At 31.7% G+C, this 23,461-nt stretch overlaps 2 protein-coding genes, 1 long non-coding RNA gene and 1 pseudogene across 3 annotated transcripts; 1 reads left to right on the top strand and 3 right to left on the bottom strand.

Annotated features, from left to right (window-relative positions):
* Positions 1–987: 987 nt before the first annotated feature.
* On the bottom strand, positions 988–1,729 carry LOC108455517 (protein MAIN-LIKE 1-like). The gene is made up of 2 exons (XM_017754066.1): positions 1,673–1,729; positions 988–1,563 (listed from the first exon to the last, which is right to left on the bottom strand). The coding sequence occupies exons 1-2, from the start codon at positions 1,727–1,729 to the stop codon at positions 988–990; spliced, it is 633 nt and encodes a 210-aa protein (XP_017609555.1).
* A 4,829-nt stretch (positions 1,730–6,558) lies between these two features.
* On the top strand, positions 6,559–8,913 carry LOC108455518 (protein PSK SIMULATOR 1-like). The gene is made up of 2 exons (XM_017754067.2): positions 6,559–6,993; positions 7,234–8,913. The coding sequence occupies exon 2, from the start codon at positions 7,297–7,299 to the stop codon at positions 8,911–8,913; it is 1,617 nt and encodes a 538-aa protein (XP_017609556.2). The 5' UTR covers positions 6,559–6,993; positions 7,234–7,296.
* Positions 8,914–9,208: 295 nt separating this feature from the next.
* On the bottom strand, positions 9,209–10,695 carry LOC108455519 (iridoid oxidase-like; annotated as a pseudogene).
* A 7,884-nt stretch (positions 10,696–18,579) lies between these two features.
* On the bottom strand, positions 18,580–22,155 carry LOC128280917 (uncharacterized). The gene is made up of 3 exons (XR_008271121.1): positions 22,035–22,155; positions 19,582–19,667; positions 18,580–18,822 (listed from the first exon to the last, which is right to left on the bottom strand). It is a non-coding gene; the product is annotated as an uncharacterized LOC128280917 (long non-coding RNA).
* Between the last annotated feature and the right edge of the window lie 1,306 nt (positions 22,156–23,461).

Raw genomic sequence — 23,461 nt, 5'->3', positions numbered from 1 at the left:
GAAATAGTAATTGCCCGCCAAATCTAGATGATAAAAAGTATCAGTCGAATGTGAATGCGATCGTTCGGACTCAGCCTCCGGCTGTGCCTCGGGCTTTGGCTCTGGGTCATGCTCGGTATCTGGCTGTGGATCGGGCTCTATATCGTCCATTGGCTCGTATGCCCCAGATCGCTGCACGTGGGGGGGGACTATAGTCGACTGCCCACCAAGTAAATATGACTTCCCCATACTAAAGTACCATTGTATGTACTCTAACGATGGTCGCAAATCGGAAGACATATCTATCTGAGATCTTTGAGCCATCAGACTCTACCACACCACAATATATCTTCGGTGCATAACCCCCTAATGCTGTCCATGTCTCCCTCTCTTGTTCTTGCCGTGAACCTCCTCCCCCACCTGCATTGGCGGATCCGGGATGTACTAGACGCAACCAAACTGTTGTAGTACTCGATCCCCGTGGTACCACTCGACTACATTGAAACTGATAATTGGTGCATTAGTGCACCACAAATGAGAATCAACGTAGGCAGACGAGGTTATAATAGCCGCAATTTCTGGTCTAAGGTATGGCATCCATATAAACTGCACGATTAATACCATGATTAAAATTTAACACGGTTGGAGTAAGATATACAAAGCAATTACATGTCACGAATATTTGAATAGCTTACCCCTTCCCCGGCATGTTGTTCAATCATCAGACGATATATCGGGACAGTGTACGACCTCCCGATACCCGGATAAATACTCCATCTACGAAAACAATTTTCAAGTAAATATAGTATCGTTAGAATAGTATCATTATAAAGAAATTGTCAATTAATAACAAGTTAAATTTTATCACCTGTTAACTAGCGGATATACATATGGTTGGTGACTAACCGATGCCGAGAATGGCATCCGATAAAGAGCCCATGATTGCAACAATATAAGGCATCCGCCCATGTCTACAGCATCAGGCTTTGTCGTCCAACAAAGCTCACGTTACAACATAGGCAGAACTGCGGAACCCCAACTATAGGAGCGAACACTACGCAGATCAGCTAACAGAGGTAAATACTGGAGATGAACCTTATTGTTGTTCGAATTAGGCATCAGTACACCCCCTATGATATGCATAATGTACGCTCGAGCTGTACACACCAACTCTTCTTCGGTGGCATTATCTGATAAATGCTGAAAATTGGCTTTTAGCCATGTAAATTTCAACTCCGAAAAAGTAGACTCAGCATCGCCGGGCGAGGCTCCTAGTAGGCTATAATAAAGTGCAGCTGGCTCAGCTATCGCACTTACGCCCGTGGCGGCATCCCCGTCGATTGGAAGCCCAAACTGTAATGCAACATCCTCCAGAGTGACTGTGCACTCCCCACATGGCAAATGAAAAGTGTGGGTCTCCGGTCGCCAACACTCGACCAATGCGGATATTAAATCATACTGCAAATCAAATGTCCGGGTCAATGTTGCTGACCCGAATCCAACTAGCTCCAAGTAGGGCATCAGTCGTGCATCCGGGGAATATCCTACACCATTCACCCGGCCCCTTAATATGCGGTACGAGTCCTGACAGTGTTAAATTACAAAAAATAGTTATAATAACATAATTTATTTCCTTAAATTACGTAGATCTTTTTTTAATGGAACCCTTGGTTAATAAATAACAATATATTACCGTATTATTAACTGTGTCACATATGTGAGAAAGTTCCTTATTGATCAATGAAGTCATTGCGATGCCTACAATTTCAAAATAAATTTCGGTTATTAATTTTAATGTTTGATAGATTTTAAATATTTATTAGAATAACTTACAAAAAAATAGCAAACAATTTTTTCGACAACATATTTTTTTGCTATACTATATTAAAAATTAAATATATCCAACTTAAATACAAATATTTTTATTATTATTTTAAAATTATAATAAGTAAAATATTTTCGATATTATTTTTAAAATATATTATTTTGTATTTTATTTTTTATATTATTTTAGCAAAAATGTTTCAAATGTATTATGTAAGTGTTTTTTATATTAATTTAATAAATAACCCCGATTTTGCCACTTTCTTCGTATTTTTTGTTTTCGTATCTTATTTTTTAAATATATTATTTTCGTATTTTATTTCTTTATATTATTTTAGTACATAATGTTTCAAATGTATTATTTAAGTGTTTTTTATATTTTTTAATAAATAACCTAGATTTTAGCACTTTATTCGTATTTTTATTTTCGTATATTATTTTTAAAATATACTATTTTTGTATTTTATTTTTTATATTATTTTAGCAAAAATGTTTCAAATGTATTATGTAAGTGTTTTTTATATTAATTTAATAAATAACCCTGATTTTGGTACTTTCTTCGTTTTTTTATTTTCAGATCTTATTTTTAAAATATATTATTTTCGTATTTTATTTCTTTATACTATTTTAGTACATAATGTTTCAAATGTATTATTTAAGTGTTTTTATATTTTTTAATAAATAACCCTGATTTTAGCACTTTATTCGTATTTTTTATTTTCGTATATTTTTTTTAAATATATTATTTTCGTATTTTATTTTTATATTATTTTAGCAAAAATGTTTCAAATGTGTTATGTAAGTGTTTTTATATTAATTTAATAAATAACCCTAATTTTGGCACTTTCTTCGTATTTTTTATTTTCGTATCTTATTTTTATAATATATTATTTTCGTATTTTATTTCTTTATATTATTTTAGTACATAATGTTTCAAATGTATTATTTAAGTGTTTTTTTATATTTTTAATAAATAACCCTAATTTTAGCACTTTATTCGTATTTTTATTTTCGTATATTATTTTTAAAATATATTATTTTTGTATTTTATTTTTATATTATTTTAGCAAAAATGTTTCAAATGTATTACTTAAGTGTTTTTATATTAATTTAATAAATAACCCTAATTTTGCATTTTTTCGTATTTTTTTGTTTTCAGTATCTTATTTTTTAAAATATATTATTTTCGTATTTTATTTCTTTATATTATTTTAGTACATAGTGTTTCAAATGCATTATTTAAGTGTTTTTTATATTTTTAATAAATAACCCTGATTTTAGCACTTTATTTCTTATTTTTATTTTCGTATATTATTTTTAAAATATATTATTTTCGTATTTTATTTTTATATTATTTTAGCAAGAAATGTTTCAAATGTATTACTTAAGTGTTTTTATATTAATTTAATAAATAATACTGATTTTGGCACATTGTTCGTATTTTTTATTTTCGTATCTTATTTTTTAAAATATATTATTTTCGTATTTTATTTCTTTATATTATTTTAGTACATAATGTTTCAAATGTATTATTTAAGTGTTTTTTATATTTTTAATAAATAACCCTGATTTTAGCACTTTATTCTTATTTTTTATTTTCAGATATTATTTTTAAAATATATTATTTTTGTATTTTATTTTTATATTATTTTAGCAAGAAATGTTTCAAATGTATTACTTAAGTGTTTTTATATTAATTTAACAAATAATACTGATTTTGGCACTTTCTTCGTATTTTTTTATTTTCAGTATCTTATTTTTAAAATATATTATTTTTCAGATTTTATTTCTTTATATTATTTTAGTACATAATGTTTCAAATGTATTATATAAGTGTTTTTATATTTTTAATAAATAACCCTGATTTTAGTACTTTATTCGTATTTTTTATTTTCGTATATTATTTTTAAAATATATTATTTTCGTATTTTTTAATATTATTTTAGCAAAAATGTTTCAAATGTATTATTTAAGTTTTTTATATTAATTTAATAAATAACCCTGACTTTGGCACATTGTTTGTATTTTTTATTTTCGGATTTTATTTTTAAAATATACTATTTTCATATTTTATTTTTATATTATTTTAGCAAAAACTCAAAGACCACGTTCCCCAAAAAGTTTTTTTTGTATTTTATTTCTTCTCATATTTTATTTTTTCATTAATATATTTTTAGTATTTTATTTTTATACTATTTTTTGTAAAAGGTTTAAAACCCCATCACATAAAAAATAAAAAAATTAAAATAATCGAATATAATAAGTCAAATAAATTTAAAAATATATTTAATCAACTTAAAACACACTTAACAAATAAATTACATAAAATAATAACAATAAACATTCTTTGCACATAACATGCGTATTACTTCAATGAAAATATAAAATAAATACTGAACATACCTTAATATCTCTTCTTAACCAAATAACACCTTGCAAAGAAATAAAATGAAAATTATATTTGATTTAAATCCAAATCAATCAACAACAATAATAATAATAACTAAAATAAATAACTTAAACTAACATTAATTACTCAAATTTATAAAAAAAAAATTACCTTTTTTTTTTTTCCTTCTTTTTCCTTCCCTCTTCTTCTCCTTCTCTTTTTCTTTTTCTTTTTTCTTCTCTCAAGTGCCAGCCTCCTTCCCCTCCTCCTCCCCTTCTTTTTCTTTCTTCTTCTTCTCTTCTTTCCTTCTTCTCCTTCTTTTCCTTTTCTTCTTCTCCTTCTTTGCTCCCGAAACTCAAGCCTTGGGGACCATATATTATGGTCCCCCAAACAAAAAAACAAAACCCCTCTGCATGAGGGGTCAAATCGGCCTAAAAAGTCACCTGGGCACCAATATTGCCTCTGGCACCCACATGACCTTTTATTTTTATTTTTATTTTTCGTTTTCAACTTTTTTTTTGTTTTTAGTGTTTTTTTTCACTGTTGGCCGTCAAAAGTCAGGGTGGTGCCGCCTGTCAGAGTGGCGTGACCACCCTGAGCATACCATTTCGGTAATTAATTTTTTAGGTGTATTATTTTGAAATTTTTTAATTTTTTTTATACTTCTTTAGTAAAAAAACCCCACACATGACGATGTCATTAAACAAAGCAATTAGATGAATTACTTTCGTAAAGAGTATACAATAAGGAGTTTTCAATAATGGTACTTCTTGTGGACTGACTCACTGATTAAGTAATTACGAGTTATCGGAATGATACTTCTAGACATAATTGTAATTACTAGAGCCTAATAGTATATGTCTAATTGGTCCTTCTGCTAGCTCAACAAAAACTGGATCGGATTGCATTTGAATCATAAGAAAATTCTACGACTTTAGAAATATTTTAATTTTGTTTATTTATTAAATGTGGAATTAAATTAGGTGGTCGTAAGAATTGTTCAACTATAGAATTTGATTAAAAATTTTTCTTGAAAAATTAATTTGAAAATTTTAAGTGATTTTTAAAAAAAATTAATTTGATAAAGTTAAATTAAAATTAATACAATATTTTTAGAAATTAATTTTCAAGTTGGACAATTGGCCCAATAGGTAATTGAACTTGAAAATTGGACCTAAGATTGTAAATTGGGTCAAAGAACTCAAAAACGAGACTAAGACACAAAAATTGGTCGAACCGAGCCCTGTATGTAAAACTGGGCCAATGGTCCAATCGGTGGCTAGACCAGACCGGTCGAGTTGTCACTGACCTGAACCGAACTGGTAGCAGTCGAACCGGCTCAGGCTGTTGTAAGGGTGTTGCACTTACATCACCAGATAAGGCGGTGTCGACGGCTACGATGACGACGTTCTAATGGTCGGTGACAGTTGGTCTTCGGTGATTGAGCAGTGAAAGAGTTACACTCCTACTGGGACTCTAACAGAGAATTTGATTTTAAATTAACTATTTCAAAAATAATATTATTTTAATAGTTTAATATTAAATTTAATTTAATATTTACATTGTTTAAATTAATGTGATTAAGTTTAATTATTGTTAAACTCTCTAAACTCTCTCTATATAAAGAGAATATTACATTTAAAGAAATGATGAAATTAGTTGACTGTTAATTTTTGTAAATTTTTTTTTATTTGAAGCGAGCTCACACTCGACATAGTGAAGAAGACTACCCGGTTAAAGTGCTCATCCTAGACCAATCGAAATGTACAATTTTAATATATTTATTCCTTTAAATGTGTACAGTTAAATCAAAATTAAAATTTTATTTATACATTTAAATTAAAATTCATATATGCGATTGCATCAAATCAAAGTTCTTGTAATAAATTGTATATTAAATCAACGTGTAGATTTAACATGTATTTATTTAAAAATTTATTCAAATATAAGTTAAAAGTGAAAAAGGATAAAAGAAAAAAAAAATTTGGCCAACAGGTTAAAAGACTTGTTTAGATACATAAGAGAAGGGAAAAATGCAAGGAGTCCTTTTATAGTTTTAGCCGAAACATACAAGTGGGAAACTGGAACTCTCCCTTTCATAATCATTTGGGTCACCAACTCTACGAACCTCTTATCAAATTAAAATTGATGTAAAATATTACAAATTAATTTTGTGATAGTTTATTTATATTTTAAATATGAATAAATATTTAAAATTAGATTATATCATAAAACCAACCAACGTGAAACTGAAATCTGCCAGAAATAAAATTCAAATTTAGTAAATAGAGTATAATGATGGAACAGTCAGGGTCACATTTGCTTAAAGTTTATATACATTATTAAAAATCGTATACGTTGGAGTTGATCAAAACAGATTTGATCCATTTCCAATGCTTATGAAAAAGCATATACTCTTAAAAATGTTCACTCGAGATTAACGTAAAACAAGGCATAAAACCAAAGCAAAATGAAAGGATCCTTCAAAACAACAGCTTTGAACGTGAACATTTAGTTTGAGTGCGTGCATCTTCCTTGATATCCACCAGAATAAACCCAAAACTCTCCGCACTTTGGTTTCCATTTTTAACTTCGGTTTGACCGATTTCGAGTTTTTCCCTCTTTTTGTCTCTTCCTCTATCTTTTTCACGTTTATAAGCATGCCCTCTTCTTCTTCTTCCTTCTGCTCCTTATTGGTCCCTGCTTTTCCCTGTTGAAAACCCAACCAAGTCCTTCTTCAGTTCACTGTTGATGCTTCGTGGGGATGTAATTTTTTGTCTATTATTATGTTTTTTACCCCTGTAAGTTTATTTCTTGTCATCTGACTGCAATTTTTTTTTTAAATTGTTGTTCTATTTGCTCTTATAAATTATGGGTTTCTGTTATTAATGAGTTTTGAGTTTCTACTTCCTATAAAGGGTCTAACTTGGCAAATTGTATTTCATGTTATATATATATATATATATATACATATATGAGTTGTTTCAACTGTAGTTGAAATAATTGTGTAATCTGTGCCATTGTTTTATTGTCCCACACAGGGACTACGACATTTTTTGGAATTGGGAATCTTTGATTAGTGCTTAAACCTGAAGTTTTATTGGATGAGGGGAGGCGAGATGGTGGCTGAGTCGTGGTTTGGTGGTTCACGGTTGAATTCAAGGAACAATAGTAATTTGGATATAACTGGCAAGATGCTTGGAATCTTAGTATTCGAAGTTGCTAGTTTGATGTCTAAGGTGGTGAATTTATGGCATTCTTTGGATGATACGGAGATCTTCAAGTTGAGGAAAGAAATGGCTAACTCACTTGGTCTTCGAAGGCTTGTGTCCAACGATGAAAATTACCTTATGGATCTTGCTTTGAACGAGATAATTGAGAATTTTGGCATTCTGGCAACATCTGTGGCCAGGCTTGGGAAGAAATGCAATAACCCCGTATATCACCGTTTCGAATATTTCATAAGAGATCCGATTTTGAACAGTTTTGAGTGGCTCGGGTGGGAATATCGCTTGAAGAAGATGGAGAGGAAAGTACAGAAGATGGAGAGATTCGTTTTGGTTACGATGCGGTTGACTCGAGAGTTGGAAGTGCTGGCAGAACATGAGCGGACTCTTAGAAGGATTCGGAGAAACTCGGAGGGGGATGGGATGAAAGCAGTCGAGTGGCAAAAGAAGGTAATTTTGCAGCGCCAGGAAGTGAAAAATCTACGTGACATGTCTCCGTGGGTTCGGACATATGATTATGTTGTCCGGATTTTGTTGAGATCACTTTTGACAATACTTGAGAAGATAAAATATGTGTTTAGAACCCACCAAATGGTATCTGTTAGTAGTGCCTCTGTTCCCCGCTGCAATTCGTTTTCCACTCTAATGTCTTCCGTACATCCTTCTGATAATAATCTATGCGGTTTCAACTCTGAACCTCCTGGCCAGTCATTTTCAAAGTCAGCGCAGATCAGTGGCCAGCATCTACACTCTCATCATCACTCAACTGCCTTACACGGCAAGCACCCACGTCTGAAAACCAAACAGTTCGGTCATGTTGGAATTGGTCCTTTCAAAAGATGCGTGTCTGTTGGAAGTAATTCTCAGATTTTAAACAGCCGCAAGCCGATTGGCACTGGATCTTTCAGGTTCATTGGTGCTTACAATGTAAACATGGACAAGCTAAACTATTCAAAGATAGGGTCGTTATCTTGCAGTGATAAAATTTATTCTAAATTATGCGTCTTCAATACCAAGCACTTGTTGGATGCTCCTACATCGACACTTGGTGATGCTGCATTATCTCTCCACTATGCGAACATCATTATCTTGATAGAGAAACTAGTTTCAGCACCTCACATGATCTGCCTCGATGCAAGAGATGAGCTCTACAATATGTTACCTGCATGTATAAGAAATGCTCTGCGCCTTAAACTGAAGTCCAATGCAAAGACTTTGGCTTCATCAATCCGTAGTGCTTCCCCTGCAGCAGAACTGAGAATGGCATTAGTGCGGATATTGGAATGGTTGGCTCCTCTTGCTCACAACATGATTAGGTGGCAGTCAGACCGCAATTTCGAGGAACAGCGTAAGGTTTCCCAATCTGATATACTTTTGGTACAGACGCTACACTTTGCAAATCGTGCGAAAACAGAAGCAGCTATTATTGAGCTTCTTCTGGGCCTTAATTATGTCTGTAGGATCGGGAGAACACGGAATAAACTAGCTTTATGAGACTCTACCGGTACTGGCTGTACACGATTTTTGCTCAAATGGGATGACATAAGAAAACAATCAACTTTCTGAAACAATGCTGCATTCTTCCATTAGGCTTCTTTCAAATGTCCCGAACACAGAAGAAATCATTTCCAATTTTGAGGTACTCTGTTGATTATTAGATCAAACTCATTGTATCCTATTTGCAACAAGCCTATGTCAATGTACTTTTTCATTTGCAAGTTACGGATATCTTTTATTTGTTTATATAGTTTATGAATTTGGGTTGCTAGCCGTTTGTAACAAACATTATTCATAGAAATATTAACATTACTTGCGCATTACATGATTAATACGATGCATTCATCCATTAATGCTCATGATCATCTTGCATCCATGACTCGCTTCTTCGGTATTGCTTCCGAGGGTATGAGCTTTCTAGTTGTTATCCCTACCCTTTCATTCATGTCAATCGTTTCGGGACATATGTTGTTCCCGAGCTCCCAGTCAAAGGAATGTAGCAAGGTGGCCATACCAAGATGAACCACCTTGTGAGCTAATGAGATGCCTAGACAAATTCGTCTCCCTCATCCAAAAGGTAACAACTCGAAATTCTGCCCCTTGTAGTCTATTTTCGACCCTAAAAATCGTTCGGGTTTGAAAGCCAGGGGATCCTCCCATGTTTCTGGGTCTCTTCCAATTGCCCATACGTTGACAAAAATCTGTGTCTCTTTGGGTATGAAATACCCCATGTAGTCGGTACCTTGCATGGCATTTCTAGGAAGGAGTAAAGGAACCACAGGGTGTAACCTTAGCGTTTCTTTTATCACTGCTTGTAAGTATGGCAGATTATCGATATCACTCTCTTCAACCGTTCTCTGTGTTCCGATAACTCGATTTATCTCCTCTTTCATCTTTTTCATCGAGTCAGGTTTACGGAGCAACTCTGCCATCGCCCATTCGATGGCGCTGCTTCTTGTTTCTGAGCCGGCAAAAAACATTTCCTACACAACAATAATGCACATTACACAAATATATATATATACATATATATATATATATATATGCAAGAATCATGATGGAACTACGTTAGATCTAGGCCACGTTACTACAATTCTTCATTTTATTTGGAGTACCTTCGTCCAAAGTCCCCAAATAAATGAAAAACTTAGAAAAATTAAATATACTTATGTCAGTTTTACCAGTATGATTATGATAACAATCTGATTCGATATTGAGTCAGGCCCTTGTTTTCCTTCACCTGTATGCTCCAGTAATACATCTAACAAGTCCTTGGTTTCCTGTTACTCAGCGAGCTTCAGCTCATCGACCCTCTCTTTCACAAAGTTGCTCACAATTTCCAGGGCTCGCCCCATGTCCCGCACCATGTTCCTCTTAATTCCCTGGGGATCCAACCATTTTGACACAGGTAGGAAATCGGCCAAGTTTGGCTTCCCGGCCCAAACCATCACATCGTTCATGGCGTCAAAGAACTCTTTCCCATCCTTGGATCCCGAATTTAAAAGATCCCTTGACAAAACCAGGTTGCCTACAAGGTTAAACGACATGAGGAAAAGAAAGCGAGCCAAATTTACCTTACCTTCTTCCCCCCGTTCTTGCGCCGCTGGCGTCTTCCTCCATGTATCGGATCATGTCATCGATGCACTTTCTTAGGAGCCGAGCTGCCTCGTTGGTTTGTCGGTTCATCAGGCCCGTTGGGCAAATGCGGCGACGCATGCGCCAATGCTTCCCGTATCTGCCAAATGCAATCGTTCCCTGATAGTAATTATGAGCAGTAAACACAAACACAATATAGAAATAATCAAAATATTAAACAACACGAGAAATAATAAAATAAACAAATTTGTTAAAATTTATTTGAAAAGTTATTATTGTGCCAAAATTTTATATTATATATTAAATATGATTATGACTATTGAAAAGAAAATTAATACGAATAGATACTAACACAAACATACATGACACAAAAGATTAAGAGTGATTGTAATAGTGTCAATTTCGCCATTTTCATGTTTTCTTAATGCATTTATATTAGTTTTATACCATGTTTATATTCATGTTATTTTTATGAGTTTAGAACATTAAATTATATTTTTACATGCTAATAATTTATTTATATAGAATTTTTATTCGTTTTTGAATGCATGTCTTGTTTATGTTATTTTTGTGTCACATTGTGTTTTAATGAGCTATCATAGTGGCTTAACTTAGAAAATAATTTGTGTAAGAGTTTTGTGTTTAAATTTATCTCATATTTTGCATGATTTTTAATATTGATTCAATTTAGAGAAAAATTATATATTGATTCAATTTGTTATATATGATTTTTAATAAAATTTTACATGTTAATAATTTATTATATGTGTGTTATGGTGTTCGCCATTATCGACTCGCTATCCAGTTACCTGAATGAGACCGATCTGTAGCTGGTATAGTATGCATCGTGGGGTTCGCACGTGATTAGTTTGTATCTTCTAATGAACTCGCATGAGTAGATTCGCACCACCATATAGACGAACCTACAACTAAAAAACACGTGTTAATCATAGAATAAGGTATATGTTGGCATACATGAAGACCTACTTAGAACATCACATCTAGAAACAATGGCCGTATCATATAAATATATACAGAATTTAACCCCCTTCAAAGGATAAATACACAAAAACACTCAACAATTTAGTGCGATGAGCGTGAACAAATTTCCAACCATCAGAAAATCAGAAAACCAAGATGACTCACCCTAACGAGAATTTCCACAGCAACTTCCTATCAAACCAAACAGAAGGTTATGACACCAACAATCAATCCCGTGAAATGGACCTTTTTGCTGGTTGATTTGTTGATCGACCAGAAAATTTGGGCAACTTAGACCAGACAAATGCCTCCAATTAATCTTTCTATCTCAATGCTCCCTCTAGTTAGGGACAATCTTTTCCTTTCAATCATGGGGCATCCCCACAACAACTATTTGATTTACAATAACTAAGGTTGATAAAGGAACAGATAACTCAACAAAGTATCAGGTTTGAACAACAACAATTGTTTCAACAAGAGTTGTTGAGGCAAAACGAAGAGTTAAGAAGAAAGATGCAGTTCGACCATTCTAATATACAGGATCATGTCGCGCCTTTCCAAGAAGAGGCTGTGGGAGCACATGCAAAGCCATGAAACATCTCTATGCAAAGCCATGGCAGCAAAAGTCCCAGAAACTTTGCAATTGTTTTATGATAACACAGGTAAGTTGGTAAGGATCTCATCGGCATTAGTAGAAGAAGAAAAAGAGAGCTTAGTACAATGCTTGAGGGAGAATTTAGATATTATTAGTAGCGGACATGTCAGGTGTGGATCCTTAGGTGATTGTGCTTCGGCTAAATGTGTCCCCCAAGGTCAAACCAGTCAAGCAAAAAAGGAGGAGGTTTGCTCCACGGGTTGTTGAGGCCATTAGATAAGAGGTAGACAAATTGCTTTCAGCAAGATTTATTAGGGAGGTGGCGTATCCAAATTGGGTATCAAATGTTGTGATGGTGAAAAAGACTAATGGAAAATTGAGAATGTTTTCCTTTGCCCTTAATTGACAGTCTGATAGATACTTCATCTGGCCATAGGTTCATGAGTAATGTCGAGACTTTGGCTTCTCGTTTTTCTACTGTTCGTAATAGTATTCACTTCTCAGTTTGAGTGGAAGCGGCAATTCGGTGAAGAAATTGAACCAACCTCCACCGTTTTTGTCGAAGACCAATACATTTCGAAACGCCAAGAATCCGTCAAAGAAAATGTTTCGCCTATCCCTTTTTTTAGTTCAATTCTATCTTCTTCTTTTTTTCTATCCCAAAACATAAATTAGATCTTCAGTTGTTGTTAATTTACTTTGTTATTCATTTATCCCAGTATTTGTTACCTTCCAAATGGTATAATGATTAAAAAGTGATGGGAATTATGGTTTCGTTTCTTTTAGTCTTTTAATTCTGCTAAGTAATTGATTGAAACAATGTTTTTTCATTTTGCCAATATGGCTTTTTCATCTTTCCTAACAAGGAAATTAGTCCATAGTTTACTCCTAAAAATAGTTTAAAAAGCTTGAAATGGGTTTCGTTTTAGTGTTAATTCTGATAGTATTGTTTTTCCTACTTGTTGCTGATTCATTCTGTAGTTGATTGCTAGTTCATTAATCTGGTTGGAATTATAGAGTTCCGAGTCTCTGCGGATGGGGCAAACTAGTCCAGTTCAGTTAGCTCGATCAGATATACCCGAAGAAAGAAATAGAAGATTGATTATTGCTATGAATAGTCAAACCAACTGGTTTCTGTAATTTGTTATAAGTCATCAGTCTCTGGATTCTTTTTCCCTCTACTTCTGCTACAGAGTTGAAAAGGAAGTCCTTGGAGACAACAGACTTCTTGTGTAGGAGAGTAACCATCCCTTTGTTACCCTTTAATACTTGCTTTGCCATTCTTTGAATTTACTTATAAAACAACCTTCTTCCTTTAACCTAGAAATAGCTTGCCACTTTCCATTGCCTGCAAGCATAGCAAATTGATATTCTTTAGGTGGTATTTTGTTGCCAATTAATTAAATAAGGATACTTTGTTTATTCAGATGTCTTTTCACTGAAGGGTAACTTCAGAAAAGACCCATTCTAGTGACCTGGGCTTCTGTTTCAATTTGCTTTGCGAAGAACAAAAGAACAACTGAACAACTAATACATTTTGCTAAATCCGGGTTTTACATTGCAAGTAATCCTTAACTTACTGGATTATTTCCTTCCTATCCACTCTGTTTCATGGCGCATTCAAAGTTTATTAAAATGTTACCCACCCGTTAGAAATTGTTGACTTTGGGAGAAAAAATTACGAAATTTAGTTGCGTTTCTCGTAAGGCCCCTAATGTTACAGTGTGTAATAAATGTATTTTCTCATAGAGCGTCATTGTTTAGGTGGAATAGTAGAAGCTTTGGGCTATGGGGTACGACTTTATCTATACCATCCCTTCTGAGAATTCATTTTGGTGATGTTGTTACTGGGATTTCCTTTCAGTATTTACTTTTATACTGCTAGACCCGACTCTTGGGCATACATCTTTATTTTGGTCCATAAGTTTGTATCACATACTCTTTTAGTTTCTTGGTTTTAGTTCCATGATTACATTCCTTGAGAGAAAACCATAAGTAGCAGGAAACCTTTTAGGTTCTATCCCTTTCAACCTTCTAACTCCATTGTTCTTGATTTCAATTCCACAATTACATTTCCATAAGCGAAAACCTTAAGTAGCAAGAATTGTTTTAGGTTTTATCCCCTTCTACCTTCTAACTCCATCAGTCACTTTACTGGGAAGCACCAAGTCAATTTGATTATTGGCTAATATACTAAATAAGCCCTTGAACTTTGTCACTTTATTTAAATAAGCCCTTATACCTGTATTACCCCCAAATAAGCCCTTTAACTTTAATTGGCGACTAAATAAGCCCTTCTCTTTAACTTGTATCCAAACAATTCCTTACCTTTAGTTTATACCAAACAAAACTCTCAATATAAATCAACATTTCATTTGAAATAACATCTAATTTAAATACTACATACATGGAACATTCTTAACTATATGCATTTACATATTTAAATATCTCTTTACTAACAATTTAAATTATTTTATTAATTTCGTACATATTACATATATGCTATTATTATTAGTTTCAAATAAAATTTTTCATTATAGTTTTTTATAAAGTTGTACAGTTTTTTATATTTATATGATTTTTCATAATTTTAAAATTATATATTTTAGAAATTATAGGTGATGACACAACATGATTTCAGAGTGTCACACAATCACATTTTAAAAGCCTTATGAAAAAAGGGATTAAACTGCTTAAGATAACCAAATTCGAGACCAATTTAAATAAAAAAATATTTAAGGATTAAATTGAAAAAAGTCAAATTCAAATACTAAATATTGTTGTATCTCTTAATGTTTTATTAGACAATGAATGGTGATGCCTAATAAATCATTTAAATAATATTAGATAATGACATCTACGATGTGAATGAAAACATTTATATAACAAATTCAAGTACTAAATATTGTTGTATCTCTGAGTTAGTTGATTTATTATTGTTGCTCCAAACAACTCGCTGATTTACGATCACATCTGATATTATTAAGACTCACTAATTTACGATCATAACCTAAGTTCATTGATTTATGATCATGAACAATCTTTTATGAATTAGCTGATTTATTATCACTACTTTAAACAGTTCGTTGATTTACGATCACAACCTAAGTTCACTGATTTATGATCATGAACAATCTTCTATGAGTTAGTTGATTTAGTATCGCTACTCCTAACAATTAGATGATTTACGATCACAACTGATCTTATTAAGGCTAGATGATTTACAATCACAACTTAAGTTTATTGATTTACCATCATGAATAACATTTCCTGAGTTAATTGACTCATAATAACCCCCTTTAAGGGACATATACACAAAAACACTCAACAATGTGAAATTTAGCACATTAGTTTTCATGTTATATATGTTGTGTTTTAATTATTCCATATTATTTTCATACGATTTCTTAATTTATTTCATATTTTTCACAATTTATTACATTCTTTTTTTAACTCTAAATGCATTTTTAGAATTAATATATTTAAAATGTCCTCAATTTATAATAGCTTTTTAAAAAGTACTCCTAATGTTTTTACCTAAACAAACTCATTTTCTTTAATACATATTGATCAAAGAAGTTAATTTTAATAAGTTGGGATGAATTGAAATTTAATTTAAGAAAATTACATGAGAATTATTTGCATATTTCGATAAACATATAAGTCTAACTATACAATACGAAAAAATTTATTTAACCTAATAATTTTTTACAAATTGCAAAATATATAAAAAAAAATATATATATATATATATATATATATATATTTACCTTTTAAACAGTTATTTCATCAACTCTATAAATTTTTACCAAAAGATTTAAACAATTTCATTCGCCCAAAGAAAGTAAACAATTTTATATTTTACCTTTTCTTTTAAAAATTTTATTAGATTAAAATACTCTTAATAATATTCGTATTTAATTAGACATAGATTTAAATTTTGAAAATAACATTGTTGGAAGAGAAAATCTCAAATATAAACTGTAAAATGGACATAAAAAATACCATGTAACACTCTTACTTGTATCCGTTGCCAGAATAGAGTGCAAGGTATTATCGAGGAGTACGGAACACTTACAGATAATTTAAATCATTTATCATTTAAATACCGAGATTGATTTTAAAAGTTCCTTTAACGGACCTTCGAGGTCCAAATCATGCATTAGATTCGGGTAGGGACTAAATCAGAGTTGTATGAAACTTTTCACAAAATCCCAAAATTTTCTCATTTACAAGGGTCACACGCCCGTGTGGTATGGCTGTGTGGCTCACATGGCCATGTCTCTGGGGCGTCTAACTCTCTGACTTGCATCTATGAAGAAACTCGTGTCACACGGCCTTAGTACACACCCGTGTTGCCAGGCCGTGTGTCATACACAGTTATGACACACCCTCGTGTGTCTACCCGTGTGGACAAAAATTAGCCTATTTTCCAGCCATATTTCTCACTCATTTGATCATTTATCTTCACTCACATTTAATACATACAAAAACCAATTTAGGATATTCAACCAAGCCTTACACTTAATGCCATTTGTTAGTCGTACACTTCGTGTAAATAACAAGAAACGTTTATGGGCTCAATTCCCATTAAATTTCTCTTGTACTTATACTTTTTCACATTATATATTTGTATAACATATAACAATCATACCTCTGTATTTCACATACAGTTTCATAACAATTTGTCTTGGTTTCGAACTACTTCATATTTGAGTTTTACTCATCAAATCATTTGAAACATCATCTTTACACATATAGTGCGCTTGAGGTGCACAATTTTATAATTATAAATGAACACATTTATCAAACAAATTCCATATTTTTATATATATCATAGTTTCATATTTCCATGTATCAATTACCATCACTTCCTCGTATTTCAAACAAAAACGTGTAACAATTCATAAACATGCAATTCACTAACTCTTCTTGCCAATCACGATTTAAATTGACAAATCACTTATTGAGCCCAATTTCAATGTTCACTAAAATCTATCATATAAATTTGGATGTACGTATTCATCAATAAATTCCATGTACAGATATCATCATCTCATATTGCCACATACATTTACTTTCCACATTTATGAATTCAAATAACATATGCAAGACATACCAATGTATTTCAAGTACGTTTTCATGATATTTCATTTCGAACTCAGATTATTTCATATTAGAACTTTTCTCATTAACTCATTTGGAATACCAATTCATACGGATAATACACTCAAGGTGTAGAAATATATAATCACAAATGAACTCATTCATCTAACAAGTTTTATGTTCATGTCTCATCAACTTGTATTTCCTTATATCACATAATTACATGTAATACTAGTCAAACTTTGTCAAATTAGTGAACATCTTACGGAATTGGTCTACACCGGTATGCACTAAATTTCACTGAAAATCACTGATAATCACTGATGCCATAGCATAGCTATGGTCTTTTCACTAGAATGTCATAGCTCAGCTATGGTCTTACCTCTTCACTATCATTATGCCATGGTGAAACCATGGATTTATCCCTCAATTCATCACTTTTTACTAAAATGCCATGGACCAGCTATGGTCTTACATCTTATACACATATCACACTGATGCCATATCCCATATATGGTCTTACACGGAAATCACTTGTCACTTTTAGCCGAAGCTACCACTATTCATTGATCAGGTAGCCAAAGCTACTATTTTTCACAGATCAGGTAGTCGAACCTACCACTTTTGACTGATCAGGTAGCCGAAGCTACCACTTTTGACTTATCATTTGTCCTTTGATAAGATAAGTGTAGCTGAAGCTATCTGTAACGCCCCCGTACCCGAGACCGTCGCCAGAGTCGAGTACGACGTGTTACTAAACTTAATTCATTAATTAAATAGCTTAAACAATTTATTTTAGAATTTCTAGACAAGCTGGCTAACTGCATCACAGTCGCTTAAAAATTCATATCTCGAGTTCCAAAACTCGAAATTAAGATCCGTAAATTTTCCCTAAAACTAGACTCATATATACTAATTTTTTTCTAGAATTTTTGGTCAAGCTAATTAATACAGTTTATTGATTAAAGTCTCCCCTGTTTCAAGGTTTGACTACTCTGACCCCTGTGTATCTCAAATCAGATATCTCCCTGTACAGAGTTTCAATGATTATGCCGTTTGTTTCTCATAAAAATAGACTCAATAATAAATCTATACATATAAAACATGACTTCTAATTATTTTTTTAAAATTTATGGTGAATTTTTAAATTCAGAACAGGGGATTCAGAGACCATTCTAACCCTGTTCCACCAAAACTTAAATATCTCATAAAATATAACTCATTTACCTATTTTTTTCCATCCGTATGAAATCAAGCTTCGATTTCATAACTTATTAATTCTTTAATTCCATTTCTACTATTTTTAGTGATTTTTCAAATTCATGTCACTGTTGCTGTCTGATTCTATTTTGTGGCCAATTTTACCTTTCCAAGGATTTTCATGGTTTAGTTAAGACATAAAGCATACATGTTATCATATATAAACTCGATTAACCATTCCAATAGCTAATCATTTACAAACCCTTTTCTTACCAAACCATAACCATATCATATGATCATTTACACAAAGTGAGTATATTGCTATACATGCCACACTCAAAATATACAAGCCATTTTACCAATTTAAGTCTTCGGATAGTGTGAACGAGCCTTCGACCTATCCTGATTCTCAAGCCGGCTTGTCAAAACTACAATGAAGGAAAATGAGGGAGTAAGCATAAATGCTTAGTAAGTTCACATGCAAATAACAAGTAACATAATCATGCCATTCAACATAAACATTATTTGCATAAACAACACCAAGACATTCATGTTACATTTGCATTTAATATCTTACTACAATTTCATCATACTAAGTTCTCAACCCGAGGGTTTAAACACATACTTGCCAAATTTTCTTATTCACCACACTTACCAACATGTCACCTTCGTATTAGGCATTCTCCTTATTCTATTAGAGATCTCCCGTTGAACACATCGGAATATGATTTCGGATACACGGATAATGTGCACATAAGTGCTTTACTCATAGCTAAACAAGCTCAATAGCTTTTGAAATCTATGTAGCCAAGCTACCATGTAACCCGCCCATAAACGAACTCGGACTCAACTCAACGAGCTCGGGCGTTCGCATCCATAAGTGAACTCGGACTCAACTCAACGAGTTTGGAACTCAACCATCCTAGTGACATGTCACTTGTACCCTAATCTATTCCCAAGGTTCAAACATGATTCTTTTCAATTACACATTTTGATCGCCTTCTTTGAAATGTAGAAACCGATACTTGCTAACTTCTCATACTTATCAAGTTGTTCACATAATTTGCATATCACCAAATAATAATTCACAAAACATCATATTTCATTATAATAAGTATCATGTCATATAAATAACATTAAATCACTTAAAATAAAAATTATGTTACCTTATTTACACATGAACTTACCTCGATACAAAATATTAGCAATCGAGCCTATTCCTCGTAAACTTTGTTTTTCCCTCGATTGCGACTTGAATCTCGTTTCTCTTGATCTATAATGCCAAATTAATTTATTTAATACATTCATTCATCAAAACAGCCCCTAATACAAACTTTGGAAAAATTAACATTTTGCCCCTAAACTTTCACATATTTGCACTTTTGCCCCAAGGCTCATAAATTAAACCTCATCCTATTTTCTTATGTTTTATGACATGCTGATCATTTTTCCCTTCTATGGCAACATCAAATTCACACTCTAACATGTACTTATGAATATTAGGTATTTTTACAGATTAAGCCCTTTTACTCGTTTTCACTTAAAACCGAGTAGCACAAGTTGTCTAGCATAATTTAAAACCTCATATTCTATCATAAAACACCAAAATACACAAATTTCACCTATGGGTATTTTTCCAAATATGAACCCTAGGTTGAATTATTGCTAGCATAAGCTAAATCGAGCTACCGGAATTTCAAAAACATAAAAATCATTAAAAACGGGCATAGAAATCACTTACAATCAAGGCTTAAAAGTGTTGAAACCCTAGCTATGGTGGAGAGAAAAATTTGACAGCAACTTATGGAGAAGATGATCATTTTTGTGTTATTTTTCCCATTTTATTCCATTTAATATCCAAATGACCAAAATGCCCTTCCTTACTAAACTTTCAAAAATTCCATCCATGTCCAATTTTTGTCCATAAACTTAAAAATTGGTCAAATTTCTATTTAAGATCTCCTCATTAATATTCCAAAGCAATTTCATACTAAAAACTTCTAGAATGCAAGTTTTGTAAATTATTCGATTTAGTCCCTAATTTCAACTTAAGCACTTTATGCATAGAATTTCGTCACGAAATTTTCACACAATCATGCAATCATATCATAAACCTCAAAATAATTATAAAATAATTATTTCTATCTCAGATTTGTGGTCACGAAACCACTATTCCGATTAGGTCCTAATTCGGGATATTACACTATCACTTATCACTTTCACTTATCCTTGATCAGATAAGTGTAGCCAAAGCTATCACTTATCACTTGTTGCCATGGTCCAACCATGGTCTTTTCCGTCAATTCATCTTGTCACTGAATTGAAGTGCTCAATTTGATTATTTATTCAATTTTCATGCTTTTACATTATTCATGATTTTATCATCAATACATATGAACTAACACATCATGAAATTCATAAAATTAACAAATAATCACTAAAATTTAGCCATATAAACTCACAAGTTCAATTTTTGTATTATAACGATAATCATAATTTCATAAAATATTATATCATTTCTAATTCAACACTTATCGATTATAATCGGGCATGTGATCAATTTATACATGAGTCATTCATATATTTTTCCTCCTCCTCCTCTCCATCCATATCCTTGGTATAAATAACACACTTGTAAGTAACCTTATCCATAATTTTCACTAATTACTAATGTGAATATTCAAGCTATCCACCCGTGTCATAGTCACTAAATTATTTATATCTGGATCTACAGAACTCCAAATTAAGATCCGATAAATTTTCCTGAAACTAGACTCACATATATTCTTACCATAAAAATTTCAGAATTTTTGGTTTAGCTAATAAGTACAGTTTATTCTTTAAAGTCACCCTTGTTCTGCTGTCTGACAGTTCTGACCCTTCTTCACTAAAAATTAATTATCTCTTCATACAGGATACGAATGGTGTTTCCGTTTGTATGTCTTGAAAATAGACTCATTCAGGATTCTAGAAATATAAATTTAAGCCCATAATTATTTTTATTAAATTTTTTATGATTTTTCAAAGTCAAAATAGGGGAACCCAAATTCATTCTAATCTTGTCTCACAAAATTTATTATATCTCATGATTTACAAATTCATTGCTTACACTGTTTCTTCTATAAGAAACTAGACTCAATAAGCTTTTGTTCATCTTCTAATTTGATTTATACAATTTATAGTGATTTTTCAAATTTAGTCTATTGCTGCTGTCCAAAATTGTTTTAGTGCAAGCTGTTTATTACCATTTTTTCCCTAAGCTTGTAATAATTAACAATTTCATCCCTACTCAATTAGCCTCTCAATTGAGCTGATTTTTCTCAATTAACACTTTATTCTATCACTTTAAAATACTTTACAACCCTTGGAAATCATAATTTCAGCACTAGACTTTAATTCCAAACATTTTCACAATTAGGTCCTCAAATCAATTTCCATCAATTTTACTTGATAAAATTATCATATATATATAAAAAAAAGCTTCAATTCTATATTTATTCATCATGTGCTTCCAGCACTCATCCATAACAACTTTAAAAATTAGCCATGAAATCAAAAACTAATGAAATAGTAAGTTGGACCCAATTATAAAAGTCCAAAAACATAGAAATTTCAAGGAGAAAGCAGGAATTAAACTTACATGAAGCTAGAGTATGAAAACCAACTTGAACCCTCTTCCATGGCTATTTTTTAGCTGATGAAAATGAAGAGAATTGAAGAGAATTCTAGATATTCCAATTTAGTCTCATTTTTATTTATTTAATTTTGGCAATTTTCCAATTTTACCCTTATTTCACCCATTTCCTGATTTTTCTCAGCTGTTGCCGCCCAAAATATCTCCTTTAGGGTTATTTGCACTTTAGGTCCTTACTCATTTGATAATTAAGCTATTTAATCCTTTTAGCAACTTTTACACATTTTCCAATTTAGTTCTTTTTATTTAATTAACCATCCAAACGTCAAAATTTTCTGACAAAATTTTAATACTACCTTATTGACACTCCGTAAATATTCATAAAAATATTTATGGCTCGGTTTATAACACTGAGATCTCAGTACCTCTTTTTCTCAATTTCTTAACCAAAAAACATTTATGAAACACAATTTACTATTTCAAAAATCTTTTAAAAACCACATTTGGCTTGTAAATATTAAATAATATAATCTACGAGTTCATTTGTCAGATTTGATGGTCTCGAACCACTATTTCCGACATTGCTGAAAATCGGGCTATTACATAATAAATATATATTTATGATTTAAAAAGATAATTTCATTTTACTTATGTGTTTGTCCAAATAATTTATATGCAATTTTATTAAATTAAATCCCGTGTCATCAAAAAATGCCAACAAATTAAAGTCAAAGTCTTTAATGAGTATGTATTAAAGAATAGAGGTTTATGTATGTTTTGGTCATGTGCTTTAATTAGCGATCCGTGAAATTAGGGTGAAAATTATAGAGATGGCGAACTTAATGAAAAATAGGTTAGTAGAGATCAATTTCCTATTGCTTGCTTTCCTTCGATTTTTTTTTATCTTTTATGAGTAAAAGAATTAAAAGGTAAAAATATATTTTTAGAAAATTAGGTAAATACATGTAATATATGTTGCAAATAAATGGTTAACTTAATGTGCAAGATGTTATCTCTTTAACGGTAGTTAACATATGAGTGAAGAAAATATACAAATCAACAATGTTAGTGATAATAATAAAACTTTTAATAGTTGAGTGATCAAAAAATAATTTTATCTTTAATTTAATGATTGTTTTTGTAGTTTCCTTAAATAAAATCGGCAAAGAAAGTTTTAAGCTTAAATATAAACAACCTTTGTAAAATAACTTTAAAATAAGCTGCTAATAAAAACACTCCATTGGACTTTTTGAATTATGAATTACACTTTACTTTCAAAGCTTTGACAAACTGTTAAGTGATGATGTAATCGTTAACGTAAAAAAATGATCACATGGTGGCTAACATGATGACTTAATTGTTTTTTTTAATTATTTTATGAAAGTTCTTTTAGCATTTAAGCCTAACAATTATTAAAATATCATAAAAAACTT

The sequence above is a fragment of the Gossypium arboreum genome, chromosome 9, assembly GCF_025698485.1.
Source record: "Gossypium arboreum isolate Shixiya-1 chromosome 9, ASM2569848v2, whole genome shotgun sequence".
Lineage (NCBI taxonomy): Eukaryota > Viridiplantae > Streptophyta > Magnoliopsida > Malvales > Malvaceae > Gossypium > Gossypium arboreum.
This window is presented reverse-complemented; position numbering and strand designations above follow the sequence as displayed.